Source organism: Rhinolophus hipposideros, assembly GCF_964194185.1.
Source record: "Rhinolophus hipposideros genome assembly, chromosome: 17".
Taxonomy (NCBI): Eukaryota; Metazoa; Chordata; class Mammalia; order Chiroptera; family Rhinolophidae; genus Rhinolophus; species Rhinolophus hipposideros.
In genome coordinates this window covers 6,758,769-6,783,229 of record NC_138063.1, presented here as the reverse complement: position 1 = coordinate 6,783,229, position 24,461 = coordinate 6,758,769, and the positions used below count along the sequence as shown (strand labels likewise).

Below are 24,461 nucleotides of genomic sequence, written 5' to 3'. Positions count from 1 at the left end.
TGGAGAAGGTACACACCCCTATCTTCACAGGACATTTCAAATAGTTTTTACTTATCTGCTTAGTAGAAAAGCCACATTAAATTAATTTCCCTCAATTTATATATTGTCACCTCAGCTCCCAGAAAAATAAAAGCAACTTTACTGAACAGGTTTTTCAACTATAATCTATTCTGTGGGTTGTGACCCTAACTCTTGAGAACCCCAGAGACAAATTCACAAGAGAGCAAGGTGACTGTGGATTCAGATACAGAAGAATGCTCACAAAATAAAGGCGCTTTCCGGCGGAAGTTTAACAAGAGTAGGAGTCAGGCCGGTCCCAGTGTGGCGAGAGCATAGCAAGAGGAGTACGCGGCATTCAAACAGAGCCTTCTGGTGAGCAGCACCACAAGGGAGCGGAAGTGACCAGGGGCTAGTGACACACACTGCGTGGCTGCTGACTGATGGAGCGGACACAGGGCCAGAGGAAGCTGTAGCAGCACGGGACATACGTGCTGGGACCAGCCCATGTCGGCGTCGGCAGGAAAATAGGGGAAGGTCATTGATGCACCGAATGACACATGGGATAAGCCTGGTGCTCTGAGAATTCATTTCTAACCAAGAGGAGCCATGCAGCTGTCACCTGATTACTGCTGTTAGTCAGAGGGAATGAAAATACAGGGAAGGCTGCAGAGAGACCAGGAGAACTAAGCCTATGGCTCAAACAAATTCAGGACTGCTTCTGCTGTCAAGGGGACTGAGCGCTGGAGGTGGGGTAGTAGGAGAGATTTCTGCGAGCTCTAAGCAAGAACGGGTCAGAGCCAAGACTGAAAAGGGCAGGACAAGGAAAGAGACTCTGAAAAACACTAAGTCATGCTGTCAAGTTAAGTGACTGAATTCCCGTTAAGTCACCATCATAAAGAAGTGAATAACTAGAGAAACATTTCCTATCTGAATATAATTTCTTAAATGTAAATACATACTAGTTCTTACTTACCTTGCAAATTAAAAAGATGCATTTTTACTTAACCCTTTGAAATTCCACATTTTACCTTAGTTAGACATACAGGACCTAGGTACCCATACCGTCTCAATTGTCAATGACATTAAACAAACTGTCACAACTCACCACAATAGTAGATTTGGCATCAAACACTATTCTTTTCAATCTCTGCAAAATGCTATCACCTCCTTGGGCCTTCAATTAAATAGGAAAAGACAATTAAATTGCTATTCGAGTATTATTACTTCATTTTTCTGTTACATCATCTTACAAAAGCACCCTAGAGAGCCACGTGGGAAGTATGTCCCATTTCCTGCGTCCCACCTCCCGGCTGCCCTGTGTGAACTCGGGCTCTCCTCTGAAAAGAGCCTGCTCCCTCCCTCCCACCAAGGCCAACACCACCACCCAAGGCCAGGCCTGCCCACCTTTTGCGTTTAGCTGAGATTTGCTGCAGGACCTTGGCTACTGTGTAGGGAGAGTTTCCCTAAGGATGAAGCTCAGCTAGAGATAGTGAGTGCTGAGACAGAAAGATCCCTGATGAAAAGCGACCAAGCTCCTGGCATCCAGCCACCCCTGAAGTCAGCCTCATTCCTTGAATTTCTAAGCCATATAACCCAGGAAGACCTCTTAGTGGTTAAACGGTTTGAGATGGGCTTCACTAACTTACAAACAGGCAGGTTCTCACTCACACAGGGTTTATTTTGACAACTGTGAAATTCCTACTGTGTGATTAACAGTGTTGCAGAGCAGAAATACTTGTCACTCTGAGCCTACTTTCATATAAAGTCTGTGTGAAGCTGAAACGAAACTCTCACAAATAATTAAACTTCATGAAAGCACAGAAGACTCGTATTTTCCTTTCTATGTTATTCTACTCTAGCGAGATAAGATGCACGCTGCCTGTGACTTATTGAAGTGATTCCGTGACCCTCTAACATGGGTTGCAACCCAGTCTGAAAACACTGCAGTTAAGATTTACAGAAAAATAAAAAAGTTAAGACCACCTGTTCATACTTTCTAAGAAATATTTGATAGGCTCTGGAACTCTCCACTGGGGCTCTGATTTTCAATACATTTCCTTGTTTCTTAAGAAACTGTGGTCTTATTCACAGGTTTTCTTAGAAACCCAATCTGAGTTACCTAACCCAGCTGTGCCCTGGAATCCAGGAAAGTCCCAAGAGCCAGAAAAGTTCACTATGGTTGGGCTAGCTCTGCGCACCGCAGACCCTGGAATCCCGACACCCAGACTCTGCTGCCGGCAGCACATTCCGATCACTGCGGGATGTGATCAAAACAAAAACACCCCCAAATAACCCCCTATTTGGGGGGACATTGCCACCCATTAGCAGCATCTCCCACAAAAGAACCCGCTATGTCCGGCCGAATGGGACTCTCTCGACAATGTGAGAGAAGGTGGGGAGGGGAGGCCTGGCCCCTCCCCCGGTGATGGCTGACTCCCCCCTCCAGAATCAGAAGAAAAGACTAAAACGCCTTTGTCCTCCATCTCCTCCCATCATCCCTTCCAAATGGAAGCGTATGACTTACTTCTACTGTGCCATCCAGAATGTTATTAATGAACTGGACCATGTCTTCAGCATTCTTAATCTGTCTGTCTAGTAAAAAGTACTGTTGGTTGGAAGTATTAAGTACAACTACAGTTGGGACTTTCAATTCACTGAAAATGGAAAAAGAAATCAAAACTCACATTAAACACAGAGATAACAAATATTCTGATATGTATTTATATCATATTTAAGTAATTATCATTACAAAAGGAAGGAGCTATATTAATAGCTTTGCCTCCTTTTGCCTACATTGAAGAACATTTCAAATTGTGCATCCACTGAGCAATAATTAAATTAAGATTATGTGAAAAACATTCTAATACACAATATATCAGACAACTGAGTGTTCACGATTAAACTTAAGGATAAAAATTAATATGTACAAAGTATCAATCTCTGGGCAATATTATTCCTTGCCACACATTTAATTTAAATACCATCACTGCTAATCAGACACAACCCAGACACCAGCCATCCCACTGAAATGGCACTCCGGTAACCAGCAGGTCTCTGGAGTCACACTACTTGTTTTCAAATCTGGGGCTTTCCCATCATTTAGTTTCTTAAGTTTAATGTTTTTCATTTGTAAATGAATAAAGGTGTGTGTGTGGGGAAGAACCTATCTTGTTATAAAAATCACAGGAAAAAATTCCAGTTCAACATTCAGCACAGCATTTTGGAACACGTTCAGTGAGGACCTCGCTAACTTCTCTAACTCCCACTATCCCACTTCTACGCCCCACTCCGTCCTGGGAAAGTACTGCAGCGACACACCAGAGAGCAATCCAGCCTGCAGATGGAAAACTAGCATAACCAGTACGTCTCATTTCATTGAAATAATTTCACTTTTCTTCTTTCCAAGACAGGTTTTTGCATAACCATAAAAGGATGGAGCTTAATTCCGTATGTCATGTGCACATCAGCTTGTGGTTATCTGCATGTCTACGTACATGAAAGTATTATGCAAAGGTATAAAACTCCGCAGTAGAAACAGTTCACACCACTAATTAGCACCATGCAAGTAACAGTCCAGTGAACTGCTCGGTTGCTCGTAATTCTCTCTCCTCCCCAAAATGTGCTCATGTGACCCCACGTTGGGGTGCAGCCATGTGACTTGGTCAACAGAAGTGAGGAGGCAGAGGCCTGAAATGTACTTGCATGGCTGGGCTTCCCATCTTGGGTTTCACAACTGCTACTCTTCCAGGAAAATACCTTTTCAGGGTCAAGGACACAAAGACCTGGGGAGCAGACCTGAAGGGAACCAGCAGGATGGAGCCGCATCTAGCTGTGGCCTGCCAAGATCGGCCATGCCCACACAAGTGACAGAAGGAGTGGCTGCTGTTTGAAGCCACTGGGTATCAGGGTGCTTTACCACCCAGTATTACTACTATTAGGCAATGGTTACCTGTGTAATTTAAAAAAAAAATCTTAGCTTCATTTTTGTTCATAACCTAACAGGCAATCTTTTGACTGAAAGCAGTTTTGTTATCACAATGCCTGAGTAGCAAAAAAAACCCCAGTTTTTATGGAATGGATTAGAATCGGGCCTTCCTGTGAAAATACTTCTTTGAAAAAGTTAAATACACAGTTAAACTAGAAACTATTTGCTTTGAAATAATTCAATTTGAATAACGATGGAAAATAACATCTGATCCTATTCCCTCTTAATTATACTCACTAAACCCAATACAAAATACTTTAACAGACCAAAGGTCTGATAGCACCCTATTTTGAGAAAAAACAAAACATATAGTCAATGCCGCAATGTACTTGTTTTATGTAATATCATACATTTGCCCTAAGTTACAAATATTTTAGGCATCAATACCTACTAAATTCCACTAATATCTGTCACTCTAAATGCTACTGCCAGTAACAGCTTTTGGAGCAAGACAAGATCTGGATTTGAGGACTGGGTCTCTTTAACTTACTTGTTGGGCATTCTTTGGCATATAACTCCCTTGAGTATCTTCTAAGAAATCTGAATTTCCTCGTCTACATAAAATGTACGTAGTAATAGTGCTTACACCTCACTGAGTTGCTGTGAAAGTTAGGAACAAGGACCTCTTAGTCCAGTGTTGGTCACAAGATAAGTGCTCAGTGAGGACTTTCAATTATTCTAGAACCATCACTACGTAAAAATGCCTTCCCTCTTCTCTCAAAAACAAAACAAACCAAAACACACAGTAAGAACACCACTACCACAATAAACCCACCCAAATGATAAGGGGTTGTTGGTGGAGATTACTATTGTTCTCTGATTCAAAACTTCTATCTCACAATTCACATTGGAAATACTTGTGCGGGAAGGTCTATCCATCTCTAGATATTCTGAATAACATTCTGGATCAAGCAGTTGTTTATTGGACCCAAACTGCTTTGGTCTCTTGCAAACTCTGTTTAAATCATGGTTTTCCACTTGGTTTTGAGTATTAAAAAGTCAGGGCCAAATTTTTCAAGTACCTTTAATAATTGTACAGATCCTTCATTACGTTTTTTTTGGTCTTGATTTCTTTATTACATATTTTATACCTGGTACTTTATATCTCTGGTACATCAAATAAGAATGATAGGGGTTAAAAAATGGAATATAAATGAAGAAAGGCAATGCCACTTTATAACTTCAGGCTTTTAACTGAAAATGCTGACTGTCACTTTGAGTTTTTAAGTTTGGTTTCATTGCCCCACTGTTCTGACTTGGAAAATGAAGGCTCTAACCGCACACACTGCAACAATGAACGACGGCACCTGCTATCCCCACGTTACCCCACGTTACTGAGCAAAGCTCACGAGCAGTGGTGCAAGCAACACAGTGGTGCTGACGCAGCGGCCCTGGATGGATGCCGCTGGACAAGCGCATCCGTCTCTCGTGAACATACCCCATCTTTGCACCAGGGGCTATGTGAAAGCTCCAGCACTCTCCTAACCCCGCTTTGCTCCCACCTCTTGTGTTTGCGCTTATGCGCTGCCTGAAATAACCTCTCTCCATTTTCCATTCAGCTAACTTCTCATCCTTTTGAAATTCTCTTAATCACTGATTCCTCAAGTAAGCATTTCTGAGCCCTTCCACCTTAGTGTGCATTGGGGTTGGGGGGTGAAAGTCTCTCTAGAAAGTCTTTCCAGAATCCTCTACTACACAGACCTTTTCGCACAGTTTTGTGATGATCACGTCTTACCCAGCGGACTGTAAGCTTCTGAAGACAGGGACTCTAATTTCCTCAGTTTTTGCATCAACAGTGTCACACACAGTATATAACATACACGGTCGGACAGTTAAATTCGCGATTTTCTACCATGCACTCACATGGTGGCATGTTCACAAATTTAATTGTCCAACACGTACAGTAAATACTCACTAAATAGAGCGAGCTCTTATTTGAAATTTATTAATTCAATATAGGTATAGCAAATGTTTTCTATTTTCTAGTATCTTAAACTTTCAGAAGTGACAAATCAGATCTTTACATTATAAACAGAACAGATGAAATTATTGTAAAATTGTATATTTTCCCCATAAAGTTATTTTAGTCTGTTAAAATAAATTTATTCTAGAATAAGAAGTAATACTTGAATACTAAAAACTTTCTACTTCAGTTACATTTGTTCATTAAAAGTGGTCTTAAAGTAAGGTGTATACTAAACAGAAATGACAAAATTTTCAAGTTTTTGAATGATGTCTTCTTTTCAAAATACTATAAATTATTAACATTCGATTGGGTGACACATTTTTTAGTACAGAACAATATGAAAATTTCATTTTTTTCAAATATACATGTAAAAAGTGAAGTAAAATATTTAATGGGAGAACATCTGTATCAACATACATCAAATGTTTGCCCTTTCAGCTATTAGTCCTTCTGTTTCTCAGAAACAGAAATTTAAAAATTGATAGAATTGATAGCAAAATTATTTCGTCATTTAGCACTTTACTTACTCCATCAGCAAGGTATTTATATAGTCATTTCCATCCATATGTCCAAACTGAAAATCCCTAACCAACAACAACAAAACAAACCAAAAAAAGAGAGAAGGCAATATTAAATACAAAAAAGAAGAAATTAACTTGGTAAGCTTGTAAACATATAAATCACGTATAATTAATGTAGAAAGGTGTTGAATTCTACAGGCTTTCGAGACACAAACATACATAAGTAAAATTAAACAAAGTTTAAGACATTTCTACTTCGTTTAAAATGCAGGGCAACATAAGCTTGTCTAACTAAAATACATTTAAGAAAAATTGCCCACTTACTCTAAAACAGGACTACTCAGAAGATGCCCCTACTATGCAATAGGAGAAATAGATCCATCATTAGAAGACTCAGAACAAAAAGGGAATAATTAAATAATATAACAAATTTATATTAACTGTCTGTTATGGCAGCAACAAACAGAATGATTTAGCACACAACAAAATTGTCACTTCTTTTTATATTTGTTAATCTTTTAATTCCTGTTACAATCACCATTTGTCTGACTCGTGATTGCTCGTTTAACCTCTCAAAGTATATGTGCATATTTTCTTACCACAAACTTATCCCAAATCCTATCAAGGAGCAGGTATAATACAAATTATAAAGTTTTTTTTTTTTTTTTTTTTACTTGTAGCAACAAATTTCAAATCCAGACAATTCATATTTCTGTATTCATCTCGGAAAGTATGAAATGCTACTTTTGGTTCACTATATTATAAAACGCAGCTCAAGATAAAGGTGTCATCCCGAATGCAAGCACCTACCTGTGGAACTGGCCTCTATAATCTCGAGCAACTTCCTGAATAACTGACTTTAATCTGTAGAAGAACAAATATAGGACTACTTCATTTCTTCACTTGAAAAATCTATAATAATTCAATTATAATGTCTGCTGCCTTATCTAATACCACAGGAAAAGATACTATGCTAAGTTTATCTGAAGCCATGTAAAGTCTGAACTAGGTGATACTTGAAGCTTAAAACAATTTCAAGGTACTATACCTGGTATGTTCGATTGATGTATTTTTCTCATCAATAACTGCAATAGCCACAAGCTTTCCTGAAATGAAGAATGACATATCTAAGGTCAATAACCCTCATATGCAAACTTTTCAGCTATTACTGAAGCCGTGAATTGGGAATTAGTAAATAATGTTTCTAGAATTTAATTCCAATTACCCTACACATTATACTCAGTGAATCGGTGACTTAGTCGGCCCCAAATGGTAAGTTCCCCACCACCTCGTTCTCAAAATGTAACCAACAGTAAATGTTTAACAATTCATATACACAAGTTGTATTTTTCAACATAACCCACAAAATGATTAAAATAAGTATTTGTCAAAAGCTTAAAACCATAAGAAATAAGTTGATAAAAGAAGTTCACTCTTAAGTACTACAACTCTGAAAGAATGGTATCAAACAAGGACTTTCACACTACCGCTCCCTCCAGGACCGAGGGTCACTAACTTGCCAGTAATAACCCAGAAACAATGGATTTGGGTTTATTTATCCCTGTACAGAATGTGAATCGTATTTGTCTCTGATATGCTCTAGGAAGGCAGCGTGCGAGCACTGGAGTCAGGCAACCAGACCCTGCGATCCAGCGGGGCCCATTACGTTCTCGGCCAGAGAGAAGAGGAGTGAAGCATCGGCATTTGTTAGCTGTGTGATTTATCTTCAGTAAACTTCAACTTAACCCTGGAAACTAGTACTTCAAAGTTAACGGGAGATTGAATGAGATTATACGCAGGAAAAAATTGGGATGGTTTCTGGCTCAGAGTAGGTATTTGAATGTAGGGTTAAATCAGTGAGCTACACCCACATCTAATTCCATACTGCTCACGTGCCTTTAAATGCCATACAATCTTGACTCTTTTTAACCCTCAGCTGAAAACACTAATTCACAATGACTATTTACCCTCTTGAAATGTTATCTCATTTACTATTCAGTGCTTGTTTTTGCTGTGCTTCTTTACTTCTCAAGAGCTTCTTGAGTTTTTTTCCAAACTGCCTACCATCCACAGAGCATCTCACAGGCCAGCGCAGGCTGTTTCTCACACGTCAATTTCACGACTCCTGCGCACCAAGCACCATGCCCAACCTCGGGACGTTCACGAAGGACACGGTGACAAGCACTCACAGACACAGCTCTGGATTGGACAGCACAGCCCAGAGGAAAGACAATCACGCAAACAGGTGCAAGGTAAACGACTGGAAGAGTTCTGAAGGAAAGGAGCATGGTGTTTTTATAAGAGTATTACAGCGGAAACTGAGGTAGCTTGAGGGGGTCCATGAAAGACTTTCCTAAGAAAGCAATATTTGGTCTGACGCTAATCATGAACATAGATTAACCACACAATTTCAGGCAAAGAACAGGATGCATGAAGGTGCTTTGGTGCAAGATGCAAAGCCTCTTTAAGAACTGAAGAGTCAGTGTGACTGGAGAAGGGAGAGGGTGGGGAAGACTAGAGTGAAACGAGACTGCAGATTTGGGCAGGAGTCGCAAGGGGCGGGGACCAGAATTTCTGGGGAGACACTAAGTGTCTGAAGCAGCCGGGAGCCAGGAGTCAGTTGCATTGCTTGTATATGTGGCCACGTGAAATGAGGAACAGCGCGATACCTAACAAGGACGATTAAGGCGCACCCGCAAAGGAACACTGACTGCCACAGCCAACTTCTTTCCAAATCAACCTGGGAGAAGAACCTATACGAACAGAGCCAATTTTAATTACCTTGCAGCCATGCTTCTCCTATGATCACAATAACTGAAAGCAAAATGACTACTCCCACATCTCCCCTCTTGCCCTTCACAGGCCTGAAAGGACCAGAAGGTACACCCACAACTCAGCTTCCAGTCCTGAGCTAATACCTGCCTCCCTCTGTAAGGAAGGATAAGCAAAGACAGAAACACCACCAGCCACAGAACGTTAAACATGCAGGCTCAAGAACTAGAATAAATATTATCCTAAGAGTTACAAAATAACAGGAGAACCATTCGAACATTTCTAATTTGTATTCTTAATCAGACTGGAGTGCAGAAAATCAGGAAATGAAAACTAATGACCATTACTTCTCAAACAAAAAAAAACTGAGCCTTGAGTCAAGTTTTCCCATTCTTTTAATCTAAAACTATGCTTCCATCCTACTTATCACAAAGATGTGAATAGAAACGAATGTGGTAACAATAACCATGATTTCTTATTTGTAATCCACTATAAATTTATGAAACACATCCTCCTAAAACCTTTATGGTTAGCTTCCTATAAGTTTTGTAGTTTTCATGTATTTGAGACCACAGGTTATCTTCTTATAGCTTTCTTTTTTGCATTTGTATTTATATTTGCTTTGCCTGTCACTTTCAACCGTGTAGCTTTAAGTAACCATGCCAATTTGATACCCATATTTTCCTCACAAGTAAAAGCAGGCTGGAAGGTTGTGAGAGTTCTATTCAACTCTTATTACACAAAATCAGCTTCCTGAGTATAGCTTCCTGGTTGTTTTATTCCCTCATTTCCTTGTTCTCCAGGCTCTATTTTCTTGTCTCTCTCACTTCTATTAGCAAGCCCTCTCTGGCCAATCTTTGATTCACACACAAAGCTATGTTCTTTATAAAATTTATCCGTATTCTCATAAAACAGAACTGGCATTCAGGTCTAAAGAAGAAATGAAATTATGTAACAGCTTAAAATTCATTTCCTACAGAATCATATTTAAGTAATCAATTAAGGAAAAATTCAGTAGAGTGATGGAGAGTTGTGTATGTTTGTTACCGGTGTCTCCAAGTTCGTACAGGAGGAAGCCATCCATAGTCAGATAATTCTGAAACCTCTCCCTGTTAATCCAAGGTGACAGATCACCGTCTTCATACTCTTAAAAACAAAGTTGGTAAATTATGGTGTAAATATGCGATTACAATGTTTCTAATGTCTATTCTAGCAGTATGCATAAAATGTTGGACTCAGGATCATAATCTTAAATTCATAAATTTTATTTATAGGAACCTATTCTAAACCCTCCAATGTACAAAAGCATTACTGCACAGAGCCATTCTTCACTGTGTGTTTGCCGATGGCCCTGAGGGATCTCAGGGCACCATGTGGGAATTATGGGAGTAGGTATTTGACAATGCCAAGGAATTCCTGTTAATTTTGTTAAGTGTTAACAAGTCCACATTTTTAAGAGGTGCACAATGAAGCACAAAGTGATGAAATGCCACCGGGATTTGCTTTAAAATAATTCAACAAAGAAAAAAAAAAACTTCTGAAAGATCTCGGTAATGGTCTAAGCTGTGTGAGTGGGTATGTAGGTAGGGACTTATTATTTGAGCATCCTCGTTACTATGATGCATGTAATATGTAAGAAATATATTTTAAAAATAGACCAAGTATTTGCTTTGATGAAGAAATGCTGAATAGCAGGTGTGTGGTTACTTCTGTCTAGCGGGGAGAGAAGGAGCTTAGGGCAGAATACACCAGGGTGCCATCACTATTGAAGATGTTTTATTTCTTCACCTTTTTGTGAGTCTGAAATGTTTTATCATTTTTAAAAATTAATTTTGAATATTTTAAAGTAATGTATAGAAACTGCATAGGATTCACTTCTCAAAAAGGGAGATGACCTGACCGAAAAAACAAAACAAAACAAAACAAAACAAAAAACAGAACCCAGAACGAAGAACGCTAAGTGGAAAAAGTAAAGTTGAAGGGTAAGAAAAATGCATCAATCATTCAACTAATGAGAACTATAGGCAGCACCTGCATTTACTAAATCTTTCATTCACATTTAAGTCCTATAATAGACACAGCATCTTAATTTAAAAATGTTTTATAGGATCTGAAACTTTGGAACTTACCATCATAAACAAAGTAAGTTTCATCTTTGAAAACAAGCACAGCGGGCATTTCTTTCAGTGTCACATACTGCGAAAATCAGACGTGTAAATAACTTTATTTAAAAAAATTTCCATTGGTAGCTATGATTTCAAAAATAATAAAGGTGGCAAGAAAAAAACAAATAAGAATGACAAAACTGTTACAGTTAAAAAGAGCACAGTCAATCCCAAGTTCATCCACTTTGTCATCCCCTGGCACAGGGCCCTATTTTCTATGGAGAAAACCATGGAATAGCCTTCGAGTTGCTAAGACCTAAAAACATCACGGGAAGTAAAGGGTGAGAGGCACTCTGAGGTGGCAGAGGAGCAGCACGTGAGGTACAGTCAGCACAGGTGGGTCCGAGTCCTTCCCCCCACTCCAGGGCTATGTCAGGAGTCCATCACTTTACCTGGGGTGTCAGCTTCCCCCTCTGAATATCAAGGACACTGAGCCCCCACCTCACCAGGGATGCAGGAGTTAGATCTGCTCACAGATGTGAGAGGAGGCCTAAACTGTGAACTGCTTCATAAATGTAAACTTACAATGCTATTTGATAATAAGGGATTCAGTTAGAATCCCTTCAGGATTCAGCTGCTTCCTACACCTGTATTGTAATTTTATCAAAATAGTAAAATTATTGTAAAGAAATCAGTATTAGAGCAAAAGAGATATAATTTGGGTAAGCCACAGAGAGTTATCACGAGTGTGGCAATCCTGAAAGTAACAACAAATAAACAGTTCAGTAGCTAACTAATAAAATAACAGTAAGAATAAAAACAGCAGTCCTGGAAAGAGTATAAAGGGGAGGAAACATATGTCCGGTAATGTAGAAAGATCTGGTATATTACTAGTAAAAAATGGTACAGCGCCATGAAAAGAACTATTTTAGAGGCAGTGGTCAAGCATAGGTAAGGCTCTGTCATCAAGCAGGCCTCTATCCACCTTCTCTTAGGAACTCGACCCCAAAGGCGCTTTGCAAGTATCTCTTATGTTCAGCCTCACTCTCCTCAAAGATATCCCTGAGCGGGCCACACCATCACATTAAAGAGCTGAAACTTTGCTGCCATCCATTTCCACGTATTTTGAATCCCTCCTCTTTCCTTGTGGTCCTTTAAACTCACTCTCTTATATTACAGTTATTTGTCTACATGACAAACTTCTCCGTTCATCGTTAAGTATCCTGAAGTCAGAAACTGTCTTACTTCATCTTCATATTCCCTTATTCCATTTATTGAGGTTTTTATACATACTAGTTGGAAAGCTAAGGAAGCTTTGCATAACCACACATTAAAATTCAAAATCTAGGGATAATATAAAATCATGGCTTTTGTCCTTATTTGAGAATTCTCTAAGGGAGTAAAAATCCTCACATTATTCTGAAATAACTATTACCCCACAGAAGACTTTTGCAACCACATACTCAGAATTAAAAAAGAGATGACAAATATTGATATTTGCAGGAATAATTAAAGAATGTGAAATAAACTAGGTAAGAAGGCTATTAATAAAAAATTTAAAAAACCAACAACCTGATAGCCCAGAAGTGTGCCCATGTAGCGACACTGTCTGTGCCCACCCAGATGTTACAGGTCCCAGAGATTTGGATCTCAGACATCCTGTCCTCACATGAGGACGGAGAAGGAGTCAGGGTCGAGAGTGCAGCAAGCCCTCTGAGGCATGTCAGGTGAAACTGCCTGGAGAGCTTCACGGATGAGCGTCCAGTAGGAATTCTCATTTCTAATACTAAAACGTGGTCCATTGCACTTACGAGACAAAAGTGTATTGAAAGTTCTAGTCTATTCTAAACCACTACATCACATTAAGATATCCTAAGACATCCCAAAATACTGCTTCTTCAACTTTTGAGGCACCTGTTTTAGAATCTGATGGCAAGTATGGCTAATTTTCCAGCCTATCTTCCCCCCTATCCCCTTCAAGTAAAAGCATATACATAAAACACTGCAAAATAACTTGAGACCGAACTACATAAACCCAAATGAGTTCAAAGTGGCCAGAAATTGTCTGGTGTTCCCCAAGGAGTTGAAAACCATTTTAGTATATATTTATAAGATAAACATCTATGTACATATTATAGGAAGCATTAAACACATACTCTAGATAATGTACTGTGTTTCCCCGAAAATAACACCTAGCTGGACCATCAGCTCTAATGCGTCTTTCGGAGCAAAAATTAATATAAGACCTGCTTTTATGTAATTTAACATAAGACCGGGTCTTATATTAATTTTTACTCCAAATGACGCATTGGAGCTAATGATCCGGCTAGGTCTTATTTTCGGGGAAACACAGTAATCTTTTTAAATATTAAAAAAAATGTTAAACAAAAAAGCAAATGTGTAATACGGTATACCTTTGTGGAAAAACTATTTTGATTTTTTTATAACTTATACTGATTAAAAACAAAAAGGACACTGATTCATTTCATGTTTCAGCTACTGCCAAATTTCTCAGGTCCCCATCTCCGAAACACTTTTCTGAAGAGAAGCCTATACTTGTGGCGTTCAATTCCTTACCTGCATTCTCTCAAAGGCCACCGATGAAGCCGTCCCCTTGCCTGAAACCGTTTTTCTTAAAACCACTGTCATCCACCTGGACAGATATCATGGCTGCTTTCCTGTCCTTTTCACAGTCACTCTGCACAAGCCTCGGTCACTGGCCACTCCGATTTTAAACTGCTTTTGATCTTGGCTTGTCACTCATCGTGTTTTCCCACTTAATGGCTCTTGTTTCTCCTTTTTCTTTGTTGTCTTTAGGTCCTGGGCCCTCTTATTTCCTTAACACTTGTATCCCATGATTAGGAAGTTTACTGATACAGCCTTAATGCCAGAACCCTAAATCCGACTGTGCACCTCACACGTGTATCTGGCTGTCTAACACACCAAATCCAATTAAAACGAACAATGCAAAACTCTTGATCACGTCCCCATCCCCCAACCTGCTCCTTCTGCAATATCCCCAAGATCATAAAAACACTATCTACCAGTTGTTCTAAACAACCACCTAAGCGTCATCCCTGATTCCTTCCTTTTCCTCCAGATAAGCTCAAATAATTCTATTTCCAAAACAACAATTCTTTCTCTTTTCCCCCTTCTCTTACTAATCTCCAAGCCCCGATTTCCTATATTATTTCAAAAGTTCAACGGACTTCTGTGGATCTCCTTTCATCCTTATTCAATTCGTTGTGCACCTGTTCACAACTACCCGGAACAGTCAGACCTGCGGGGCCTCTGCTGCCTCCCGCTTCCCTTCTCCCTGCACTGCAGCCAGCCGGGGCTACTGCTCTGCCCCTCGACATGCCAGGCGTGCCCTCATCTTGGTCACCTGCAGCATCGGTTCCGTTTCTTGTGGACTCTGGCCTCTATGTGGCTCCTTCACGTCACATAAGTCCCAGTCAAACACACATTTTCTTCTCAGACACACATTTCCTGATCACAAATCTAGAGCAGCCATTCCACCTCTCAATGTCCCCTCCTGTCACAGGGCTCCTTTATTTTTCTCATAGCAGTTACGATCCCCTTTATAATTTGGTTACGGAGAACCACTATCTCAGTCTGAAGACCCAACAGAAGACCTCACTTCCAACACCAGCATTTAGTCGCCCCCTCCACCCATGAGAATGTAAGCTCCATCTATCAGATCCTGTGCACGCTTCGCCATCGCTGGGGACTTAATACACAGCGCACGGCACAGGATTAGAGGGTAAAAAGCGGTGTTATGAAATTAAGTGATGGAAATCCAATTGTAAATATTACCTCAGGAACCACTTCTTCTGAGGCAGAAAAAAAGTATGTATATACAATTAGTTCTGAAGCCGCATCTATGTATTTCTCCTGTGAAAATACAAACAAAAAAGGCAACTTACATATTAAGATCAAAATTCATTACTCTTTAAACATTCAGAGTAAGTAGTATCATCAAAATTTTCCTCCTTAAGTCCGTTAATGTGGGAAGATGGGATATAAGCAAATGAAATAAATTGTTTCTAAGGTAAAAAACCATTGTAACTAAGTGCTTTCATCCTCTAAATAAAGTTCTTTAAATATAACATAAGCTGAATTTATGTTTAGTATTTTGATTTGATGATTATAGGAAGAGATATGTGTATGTATACACACATATATAAAATAATTTAATACAACTATCTTTTGCCTTTAAAAATTTTACACTCAAAAACTGTGCAGTCTCAAAGACTCAAAATGCTAAAAAGCAACATAAAATGTAAACCACCAAGTCAATAATAGAAGAAATACTACGGCAGGTGACATCTACCTACTTTTTACTCACTTCGGTTTCATGAAGGCAAACACCATAGAGGATAAAATATAAACTACTGATGTTATAAAAAGACTTAGATTGAACTGAAGTATTTCCAATAAGTGTGAAGTATTTTGAGTCTCTGGTGAAGTTCTGATTATACAGAACATTAAATTACAACATGTCTATGTTTTCAGATTAAAAACATAAAATCACTAAATACCTTCAAAGGTGACTCTCCACCTACATAAACGAAAAATACACGATGTCTTTTCTGCACATGTTCAAACATTTGCTGACTTGGAAGTGGCCGAATTAGAGCTCTGTGTGAAAGTAACACAAACATAACGATGTGAATATACGTAACACTATGGAACGGTTCGCGTAAAGTGGTGAATTTTGTGTTATGTGTATTTTACCCCAATTAAAACCAAACCAAACCCCCAAAAAGAAAGCAACACAAACAAAAAACAAACTTGCATTTGAACTAAGGATAGTGCACAATTTACTCCTATTTACATGATAGCTTATTATGTCTAAAGCTATAAAGTTTAAATGTTATATTAACTGCATTTTGAGTATATCACCCAATTCACATAAATCTAATAAAACTGTAGCCCATGACCACTATTATATCCATATAATAAAAATATAGCACCTATCATTTAACGTCAGTTTAAAAACTAAGTTTCAAAAATATCCGTTTAAAGAGTATGATCATAGCCAATATTTTGATAGGCAAAAGCATTTAATTAGAGTCCTCAGCAAAAACAAAACAATTCCCATGAGAATTATTCTTTCTTCTTTTTAAAAAATCATTCACACAAACACACTATGAAGTACTATCCCAGGGGTTTATACTATGTTACAAATATTTATGTCTTACTCTGTCCACTTAAATGTTTTAAAATACCCTATAGAGGTTAAAATCTAAAATGTTTCGTAAGTATGTTATTCCTTTCAGGAAAAATAAAATGGAAAATGGTAGTCATAATAGTACCTAAGAAACTGATAAAAAGAAAACAGTGCAAAGATTTTATTACATACGCATATTTCAAACCCAAATAGACTCAGAAATGAATTAACACCAACGGTCATTACAAAACGTATCATTTACAAAACACTGTTAAAAAAACTAAGAGGCAGTGTTCTTCTAAACATGGCCTATACTTATAAGATTTTTACTCCACCAAATTTGCAAAAGGAACAAAACTTATTTTGCAAAGGCAAACATATTTTCAAAATGCATAATTCTTCAGATGCATTGCATCACTCTACTCTAGGTCCTATTTTACTTTAGTAATTAACTGGTAAGTGATGCAACTCCAGAACTGACTCTTGAAATTTCATTTGCAAAAGAGTCAACCCTAATTACATCATGGGAAGCCCTTCTAAGCTTAAACTAAACCTCACTACAAATTGCCAAAACATAAAGACTAATCTAAATCGTGGAGGAATAAAGTACATGCTACCAGCAATCACAAAATATAATATCTCTAAATGTATTCATTCACAAAGTAAACAGAGAAAATGAAATATGCAACCAATGAGAAAATACAGTAAAAGTTATAAGCTTCGCAAACGCTAATATATAAAGATCATTCCTAATTCTGTGCCTTTTCTGAAAAATAATTTAAGTCAGATGGTATCATGCCACTCAAGAAATCCATTCCACTGTTTCAATTTACCTTAAAGCTACTGAAAACTATCAACAGAATATATCCTGTCACACTCATAAAAAAGTGTATATACTTTCAAAGTCAATACAGGTTAACCTATCTTGAATGAATGTTGTCTTCAAAAAGTTGTACATAATCACTTTAATAATTATAAACACCAACTTTCTTTATACCTGAGCAATAGGCAGCTTAAAACAACAAAATTACTGCATTCAAACCAACAGGAAATGTTTATGGAAGAATTTCAGTTCCTTATCAGTAAAACTTCAGAGATCTATAACTCAAATAGATCTCTGGGTTCTAATTATGTCACATTATAAGCAAAATACGCAATAATACCTCACAGTTGGCATGAAGCAGCATGAGACAGATCAGGGAGAGTATTTTAGCTGCATCTAGTATCAAACAAGCTAGGGATTAGAAGCCCAAGTCTATTCAGAATAATAACATTGTGGGGTTTCTCTTAAAACTCTGAAATTAGGTAACAATAAAAACAAACTGCTGTAAACCAGGGGGTACAAAAGCAGAACTATAAAAAAATAAAAATTAAGATTCACCAAGTTGTTAGAAGTAATCATATTTTGAAAATGTATTAAAAATTGGGGGAAAAATTCTTCTATACACTGAAAAAATTTAAATATGAGGTTAACGAATATATAATAAAAATGACAGACCCTTTTGTTTTTTTAAAGGATCTCTTTACATACGCTACATAACCCTATCTTTTCTCATAAATAAACAGACACATTTTATTTAGGTTAAGTCCCTAAAAATATGTGTGTTCAATAATGGTTTACTAAAATACATTTAATTTCCAAATACTAACATCATGTAGTAGAGGCCTTTTCTAGTAAAAACTCACCCAGATACCCTGTGAGCAAACTCAATAATATCGTCTTTAGTTCGTGGTCCTCTATAATTATAGGCCAAGTCCCCCTTTAATCTTAAAAAGAAAAGAAAAAAGAAAAAAGCTTGGATTATTTCAACTGTGTTTAATAGTTAATGCTAATCACTCTCTCCTATTCCATAAAGTCACAATATATAAAACAGTTAATGCAGAGGTGTTTTAGAAGGAGTATAACCACATAAAATAGACACTGGCTTCAGGAGACCAGAGACCCAAACATACAAAGGAAAAGGCTGTATTTTATTAAAATCACATGATACTATTTTACTCTGTACTCAATAGTTGTATCTATGTCTTCTAAATAATGAATAATCTACACATGCATGGTCAAAACATTATAATTCTCACTATCTTTTAAAAAGTAAGAAAAGGACAGGGAATGGAAATTATTTTGGTAGAGGTAAAACAAGTTTTAAGCAATACAACAAGCAGTAACTTGATAGATGCTCCAAGATTACAGAGTAAAACAAAGCATAAAAACACCCCTTCTGGAAAATTAGATAATTTTCCAAAAGTCTGCCAATGAATTGTATCCAAATGAGATTAAAAAAAAAAATTGTAAAAGCACAATAGAACATCTACAATTAAACAGAAAGGACAGGATAATGTACTTATAACACAAGAAAGTAAAAGGTTTAGCAAACATTTTTAAAAAGTGGGGGAAATTGGGAGGGGAGGTCAACACAAAATCCAAGAAATAAAGAATCAAAATTACTCAAATTTTGAAATTTGAGATTTTAAAATACTGAAAAACTCACTTCATTTAGAAATAAGTTTCAAAATAATTTAACTCTCCACATTACCAAAACAAGGACACGGATGAAACTCCTGAGAAAATTCAGTAAAGTCACTATAAAATAAGCCCTGTAGAATTACCCCACTATTTCTTCCCACTTAGACACTATTAGACTTGATCAACACCTCCACAATAGAATTAACATTCACAAATCTGATTCTATTTGTTGCTTTCATCTCAAATGCAATGTCTATTGTAATTACGGAAAAGCACAACTTGTTAGGAGACAGGATTCACATGGCAAAGCAGAACACACTCTTGAGCTCACAGGTAAAAAGCGTTTTATCACTTGCGACTGTATCCCTTGTCCTGCACAGTTAGTACTCAGACACGTTCAGTGAATTAGCCGTGAACAACACATTTACCTAAACAAAGAAAAGCATAAAAAAAGATGCAGTCCCTGTCTTTTGATCAGATACTGCACCTAGAAAGAACTGCTGATCTCAAATCTTCAATCCTCCAAGGAAGCTACTAGAAATTAATGTAATACAACGTAAGTAGAGTGAACTAATAAAAATATACATATAAACATACAACACTCAACTTACAGCTTAATTGTTGGATAACCTCGAACTCCAAACTCTGAAGCAATGCCTTGATAAGAAAAAGAATAAATAATTCTAAATTTTTTTAAAAAATGAGAAACTAGGTAATAAATGAGCCTTTTACTTAGAAAATATATAGATATATTTATACAAACTCATATATTTTGTTTTTAAGTCTAAAAAGAATATAAACTCACACACAAAAAAGAAAAGAAATGACATTCTCATACAAAATATAGTATTACTTAATAGTATTAACTTATGGCCCGCATGAAATGCTATGACAAAATAACTAATAAGTGCCAAAAGAATAGTTAAAATTTTATCTCTAAAATACCTATTTTATAAGATATTCTTGTTAAAAAATATATACACATATATAAAGTCTCACTTCTCATTTGACTTCATTTCCAGGACAAATAGGCCCATCTCTCCCTTTAATGTTTTGAGTCTTAAAAGAACTGCATTGTATTTTAATTTTAAAAACATAAACCATATCTGCAAATTTATTTAATTTCTATAGTCAATATATGATCTAAAAGCAACTTTACTTGTTTTAGAAGTTTCTGCTTTTGTGATAACCTAGAATAATTCCAATTGTCACAAAGTTTATTCTGAAATCCTTAGTTAAAATGAGACAACAGCTGCTACAATGGCATGTTTTTGAGGGAAAGAAACAGTAACAAAAAACAAGCAAATGATAGAGAATCGGGACTTTATGAATTATAGAAATCACAATAGCAAATTAATACTGTATCACTTTACAGATTCAAGGCAATTAGAACAGGAAAGAAAAAATAAAATGTTCTCAGTTAATAGACAATATACAATATAGTTACACAATTATACTTGCACATGTAAAGTATACTATATTTACTCACATGAGCTCTCCCTATGTTAATTTTATTCATTTCGAGGATATTTTCTTATCACAGTATAGTATAAGAAAACTACTTCTATATATATGGGTTCTGGTTTATCAATCGCTTTAATAGTCATTAATCTTTGGGTTCAAATCACTCCCCACCAACACACAAGAAATAAGTGAATTTGTGGCAAAATAATATCCCCAAATCTCTCTGCCTTCCTTTGTCAACTCCAGAGTTTCTCCTTAAACATATGGAGAGAGGTGACTGGAAAGTGATCAATGCTGGCTTTTATGAGAGGTTAACAAAAATGAGAACTCAGGTTCTAAAGATCTAAGCCCTGACTCTTCAGAGACCAATTGCCTAATTTGTGCCCATCCCTAATTTAGAACTGAATTCTGTCAAGTATATTCTAACTGAAGACTGCTGTTATTGAGATTGCCTTCAAAGAAATTATTCGGGGGGAGACTGTGAATAAAGTATGTTATTAATGCTTTCCATTCCAAATTAAGGAGGCAGATAAATAAATACAAGTCCTCATTACCTTCAACTGAAACTCCCTGGAAACTGCTAACACATAAACACTAACAACTCACTGGAGAGGAAGGTATATCCACTAGTAATTCCTTATATAATTCAGCATAAAATTTCCTGATACAAAAACAAAATTGGCAAATCGATGAGACAATACAGTGGTGGTATTTTACAGCTTGATGTTGTATTTCTCATAAGAGGCTTCAGAGAGAAACTTAACCACATCACTTAATAAGCACACTTTGACCCTGTCACTTAATTTCCTCAGTTTCCGCAAGTACCTATATGATGAGATGGAGACCACCACCCACTCTGGAGTCCCTTGGTTCCTTCAGCATTAACCTTCATTCCTGACAGAATTTCCATTGACAGTGATTCCTAAAACTTCAAACTTAGGATTACCTAGAGGAAAATGGCTGTATAATTAAAAAAAAAAAAAAAAAAATAGCAGAGAAGCAAAGTGTGAGTTGTGGATCCGGGTTAGGACCCTAACTTCTCCATTTATCACCTGTGCAGTCTGCTTAAGGTTCTTCACTGCTGATCGTGCTTCCCCTTCAGAGGACGCCTCTCATCTTGTAGGGCGATGGCTGGGGTTGTAAAATAAGAAAACCTGTGAAAAAGAATCTAGCAGAGAATCTGCTCACGTGCAAGGTCCATTTCCTGCCTATTCTTGATCCTGATCTCAGTGCTGAGTAATTACCTGCTGATGCGTCAACGTGCAGGTAATAGTAATAAGAATCAGCACATGTAGGATAGCTTATACTGTCTTTAATACACCTTCAACTACGCCTGAAAACAATTTTGTGAGAGGGAAAAGGTGCTAATGTCATGTTTTAGATAACGATGGAATACTTAGGAAGATCTGGTAACTTGGGGGCAAGCATTCATTAGGTAGCAAGGCTGAGACTGAAACTCAAGTCTGAGTTTAATGTTTTTCTTTCTTTTTTCATATTAGAGAATGGTTTGTATAGAAAGCTGGGAACCATTTCTTTACAAACGGAAATTCATTTTGTAAAATAAATAACCTCCCCTGAAGTTTTGTAATTTTAAATGTTCGTAAGCTGAGGTTAAACACGAAGCCCCCATCTCATTTGTTTTCTCCCTGAAATGACAACATGACGGTAGAGACAGGCTTGCAGGTGAACCATGGTGACCTTGGACTCTGGGCCTAGTTCTGTTTCTGCCTCTAACTGCGGTTTCTGAAATTACTCCAAGTCATTTCACCACTAATTATCTTCTGCCATTTCCTCTATACACTGGGAGGGTGGAAGGAGTAAGGCAGCGAACTCAATCTGAAGTCCTTTTCAGCACAAGAATACGATTTTTCTTAGCATTTAGCATCACTATGTGTCTGACATGAAAAGAGAAAAGCTATAGCAGTGGTTCTCAACTAAGGACGATTTTGCCTTCCAGGAGCCACTGGGCAATGTCTGGGGTCAGTTTTGGTTGTGTCCCCAAGGAGAAGCCTGCTACTGGCATCTAGTGGGCAGAGGCCAGGGGTGCTGTTAAATATCCCACAGTGCACAGGAATCCCTTCTCGCCCCAAAGGAAGAATTATCTGGCCCTAAATGTCAGTCATGCCAAGTTTGAGCAACCCTCAAGTGTAGTCACTGACCAAAACTAACGTGCAAATATAATCTGTGAACAAGGAATCAGAATAAGAATGTTATTGGGCAAATGCCATTGCAAGTTAATACATCAAAGAGAGAGAGAGATAAAATATGATCTTTACATAAAACCATGTCACACTTAGGTTGAGGAATAAACAGAATTGCAGTGGTTTCATAATACAAATCAATACATCATTACAGCTAACATCATATTTTAACTTCTGAATGAGACCATGTTAGCACTCATTTTGAAGGGGTATGTACAAAAAGAGAAGCTAAAATACATACCTGAATTTAAACTGGACATTATACACTTCTTTAATGTTATTTGGTTATAGTATTATTAAACTCATGCATCAAGAAATTTCTGGTACAATTCCAAACCCACTGGGCAGGATAATCACAATAGTTCCTATTTCTCTAGTTAAGAATTCTGTGCAGAGATTTGTTGGACTGAGTGTGATGGCATTTGCTTCCTATCACTACAATTATAGGATTGCAAAATAAGCTACCCTCAAATACTCTCTAAGAGATGTTCTACACTTGATCACTGAATAATCCTATCCCATCCCAAACCAAAGTCATATAAATAATTATTATTCATCAAAATAATACATTACTTTGTGATTCTCTAACTTCAGCACACAGCAGAATCACCTGAAGTCCATGTGAAAATATAGATTCTCCCCATATGACCCAATCTCAGAAATTTTCATTTGGTAAGTCTGGTGTGGGCCTTTGGAATCTGAATTTATATGAGCACCCAAGTAATTCTAAAGCAGCAGGTGTGTAGACTAAAGTCTGAGAAATACCGATTCTGTGATGCCTGAAAAGTGACCTATGGGGACGGAAGCGATGTCTATGGAACAGCCGAGCCTTCAGTAAAGTCAGACAAGGAACAATGCTGGCAGCAGGCTTGAAAAAGAAATTCAGTCTCTTTACCTGTTCGATTCCGAGTTCTACTCAAATACCTCTTCTGGAGTTGTCTTGAAGTATCTAAGGAACCTTGAAGAATTACATGCCAAAAATCTATCGGTCGTCTTAGACTAGTTTCTGTATACTTATCAACTTGTGGTAAAGACCAAGACGACAAAAAGACCAAGACGTCAGTGACGGATGCATTTCCCACTTTGTTATATAATCAGGAAGGTCTTTTTTGAATCTGCAGCACATAAAAGACCTTCCTGATTATATAACAAAGTGGGAAATGCATCCGTCACTGACATCAAATACCCTATAACACCAGACAATGTACTTATGGTCACTGGCTACTGTCCCCACTGGAACACCCATTCCACGAGAGTAGAAACTAATGTCTCACCAATGCCACGAGGTTCCCTGGCACATGGGAAGCACTCACTGAATATGTGATGAATAACTAACTGGGTTTCCAATCAACTATGTACCACTCAAGTAGTCACTTGAGTGGTCACCTTACATGCAGGCTGGCAGAGGGGGAGAGAAGCGTTCCTATTCTACATCCACGGAGTAAAGGGTGGGAAGTGTGTCGCACCTGCTTGGCAGAGGGTGGTCTCGCAGACAGCAGTTCCACTTTCCCATTACCTAATGCCAGATGGTTTGCTTGACATGTGTTACATTTATGCATTTCATACACTGGAACCTCTACAGAGGTTTTCTTCTACTATGAATTCAACACAATGCTAAGTAAACAAGACACAAAATCACTATCATGACATCACAGGCAAAATTTAAACCTCTTAATGGTTTATGAAAACGAAATGAAAAAAAGGTCCCATCATAAAGTATGTAAAAGGCTATATGAAGTCTTAAGATCTATTAACAATATCGCTTTTCAATCACAACATTTAAAATACTTTCTTCTCCAAGCTAGTCAGT

The 24,461-nt window shown here is 37.6% G+C and overlaps 1 protein-coding gene across 4 annotated transcripts in view; it reads right to left on the bottom strand.

Moving 5' to 3' along the window:
* Nucleotides 1-24,461, bottom strand: part of TMX3 (thioredoxin related transmembrane protein 3) — a 40,162-nt gene that overhangs the window by 4,014 nt on the left and 11,687 nt on the right. For all 4 annotated transcript variants that reach the window (XR_013995251.1, XM_081078266.1, XM_081078267.1 and 1 more), the window contains 11 exons: nt 19,598-19,643; nt 18,209-18,289; nt 15,891-15,990; nt 15,166-15,243; nt 11,374-11,440; nt 10,292-10,390; nt 7,521-7,578; nt 7,283-7,336; nt 6,479-6,535; nt 2,525-2,654; nt 1,106-1,174 (listed from right to left, as the gene is read on the bottom strand). Coding sequence is in view for 3 of the 4 variants with exons in the window: in XM_081078266.1 (XP_080934392.1) it covers nt 1,106-1,174; nt 2,525-2,654; nt 6,479-6,535; nt 7,283-7,336; nt 7,521-7,578; nt 10,292-10,390; nt 11,374-11,440; nt 15,166-15,243; nt 15,891-15,990; nt 18,209-18,289; nt 19,598-19,643 (839 nt within the window). In the remaining variant the exon portion in view is untranslated. The remainder of the gene's footprint in view (nt 1-1,105; nt 1,175-2,524; nt 2,655-6,478; nt 6,536-7,282; nt 7,337-7,520; nt 7,579-10,291; nt 10,391-11,373; nt 11,441-15,165; nt 15,244-15,890; nt 15,991-18,208; nt 18,290-19,597; nt 19,644-24,461) is intronic.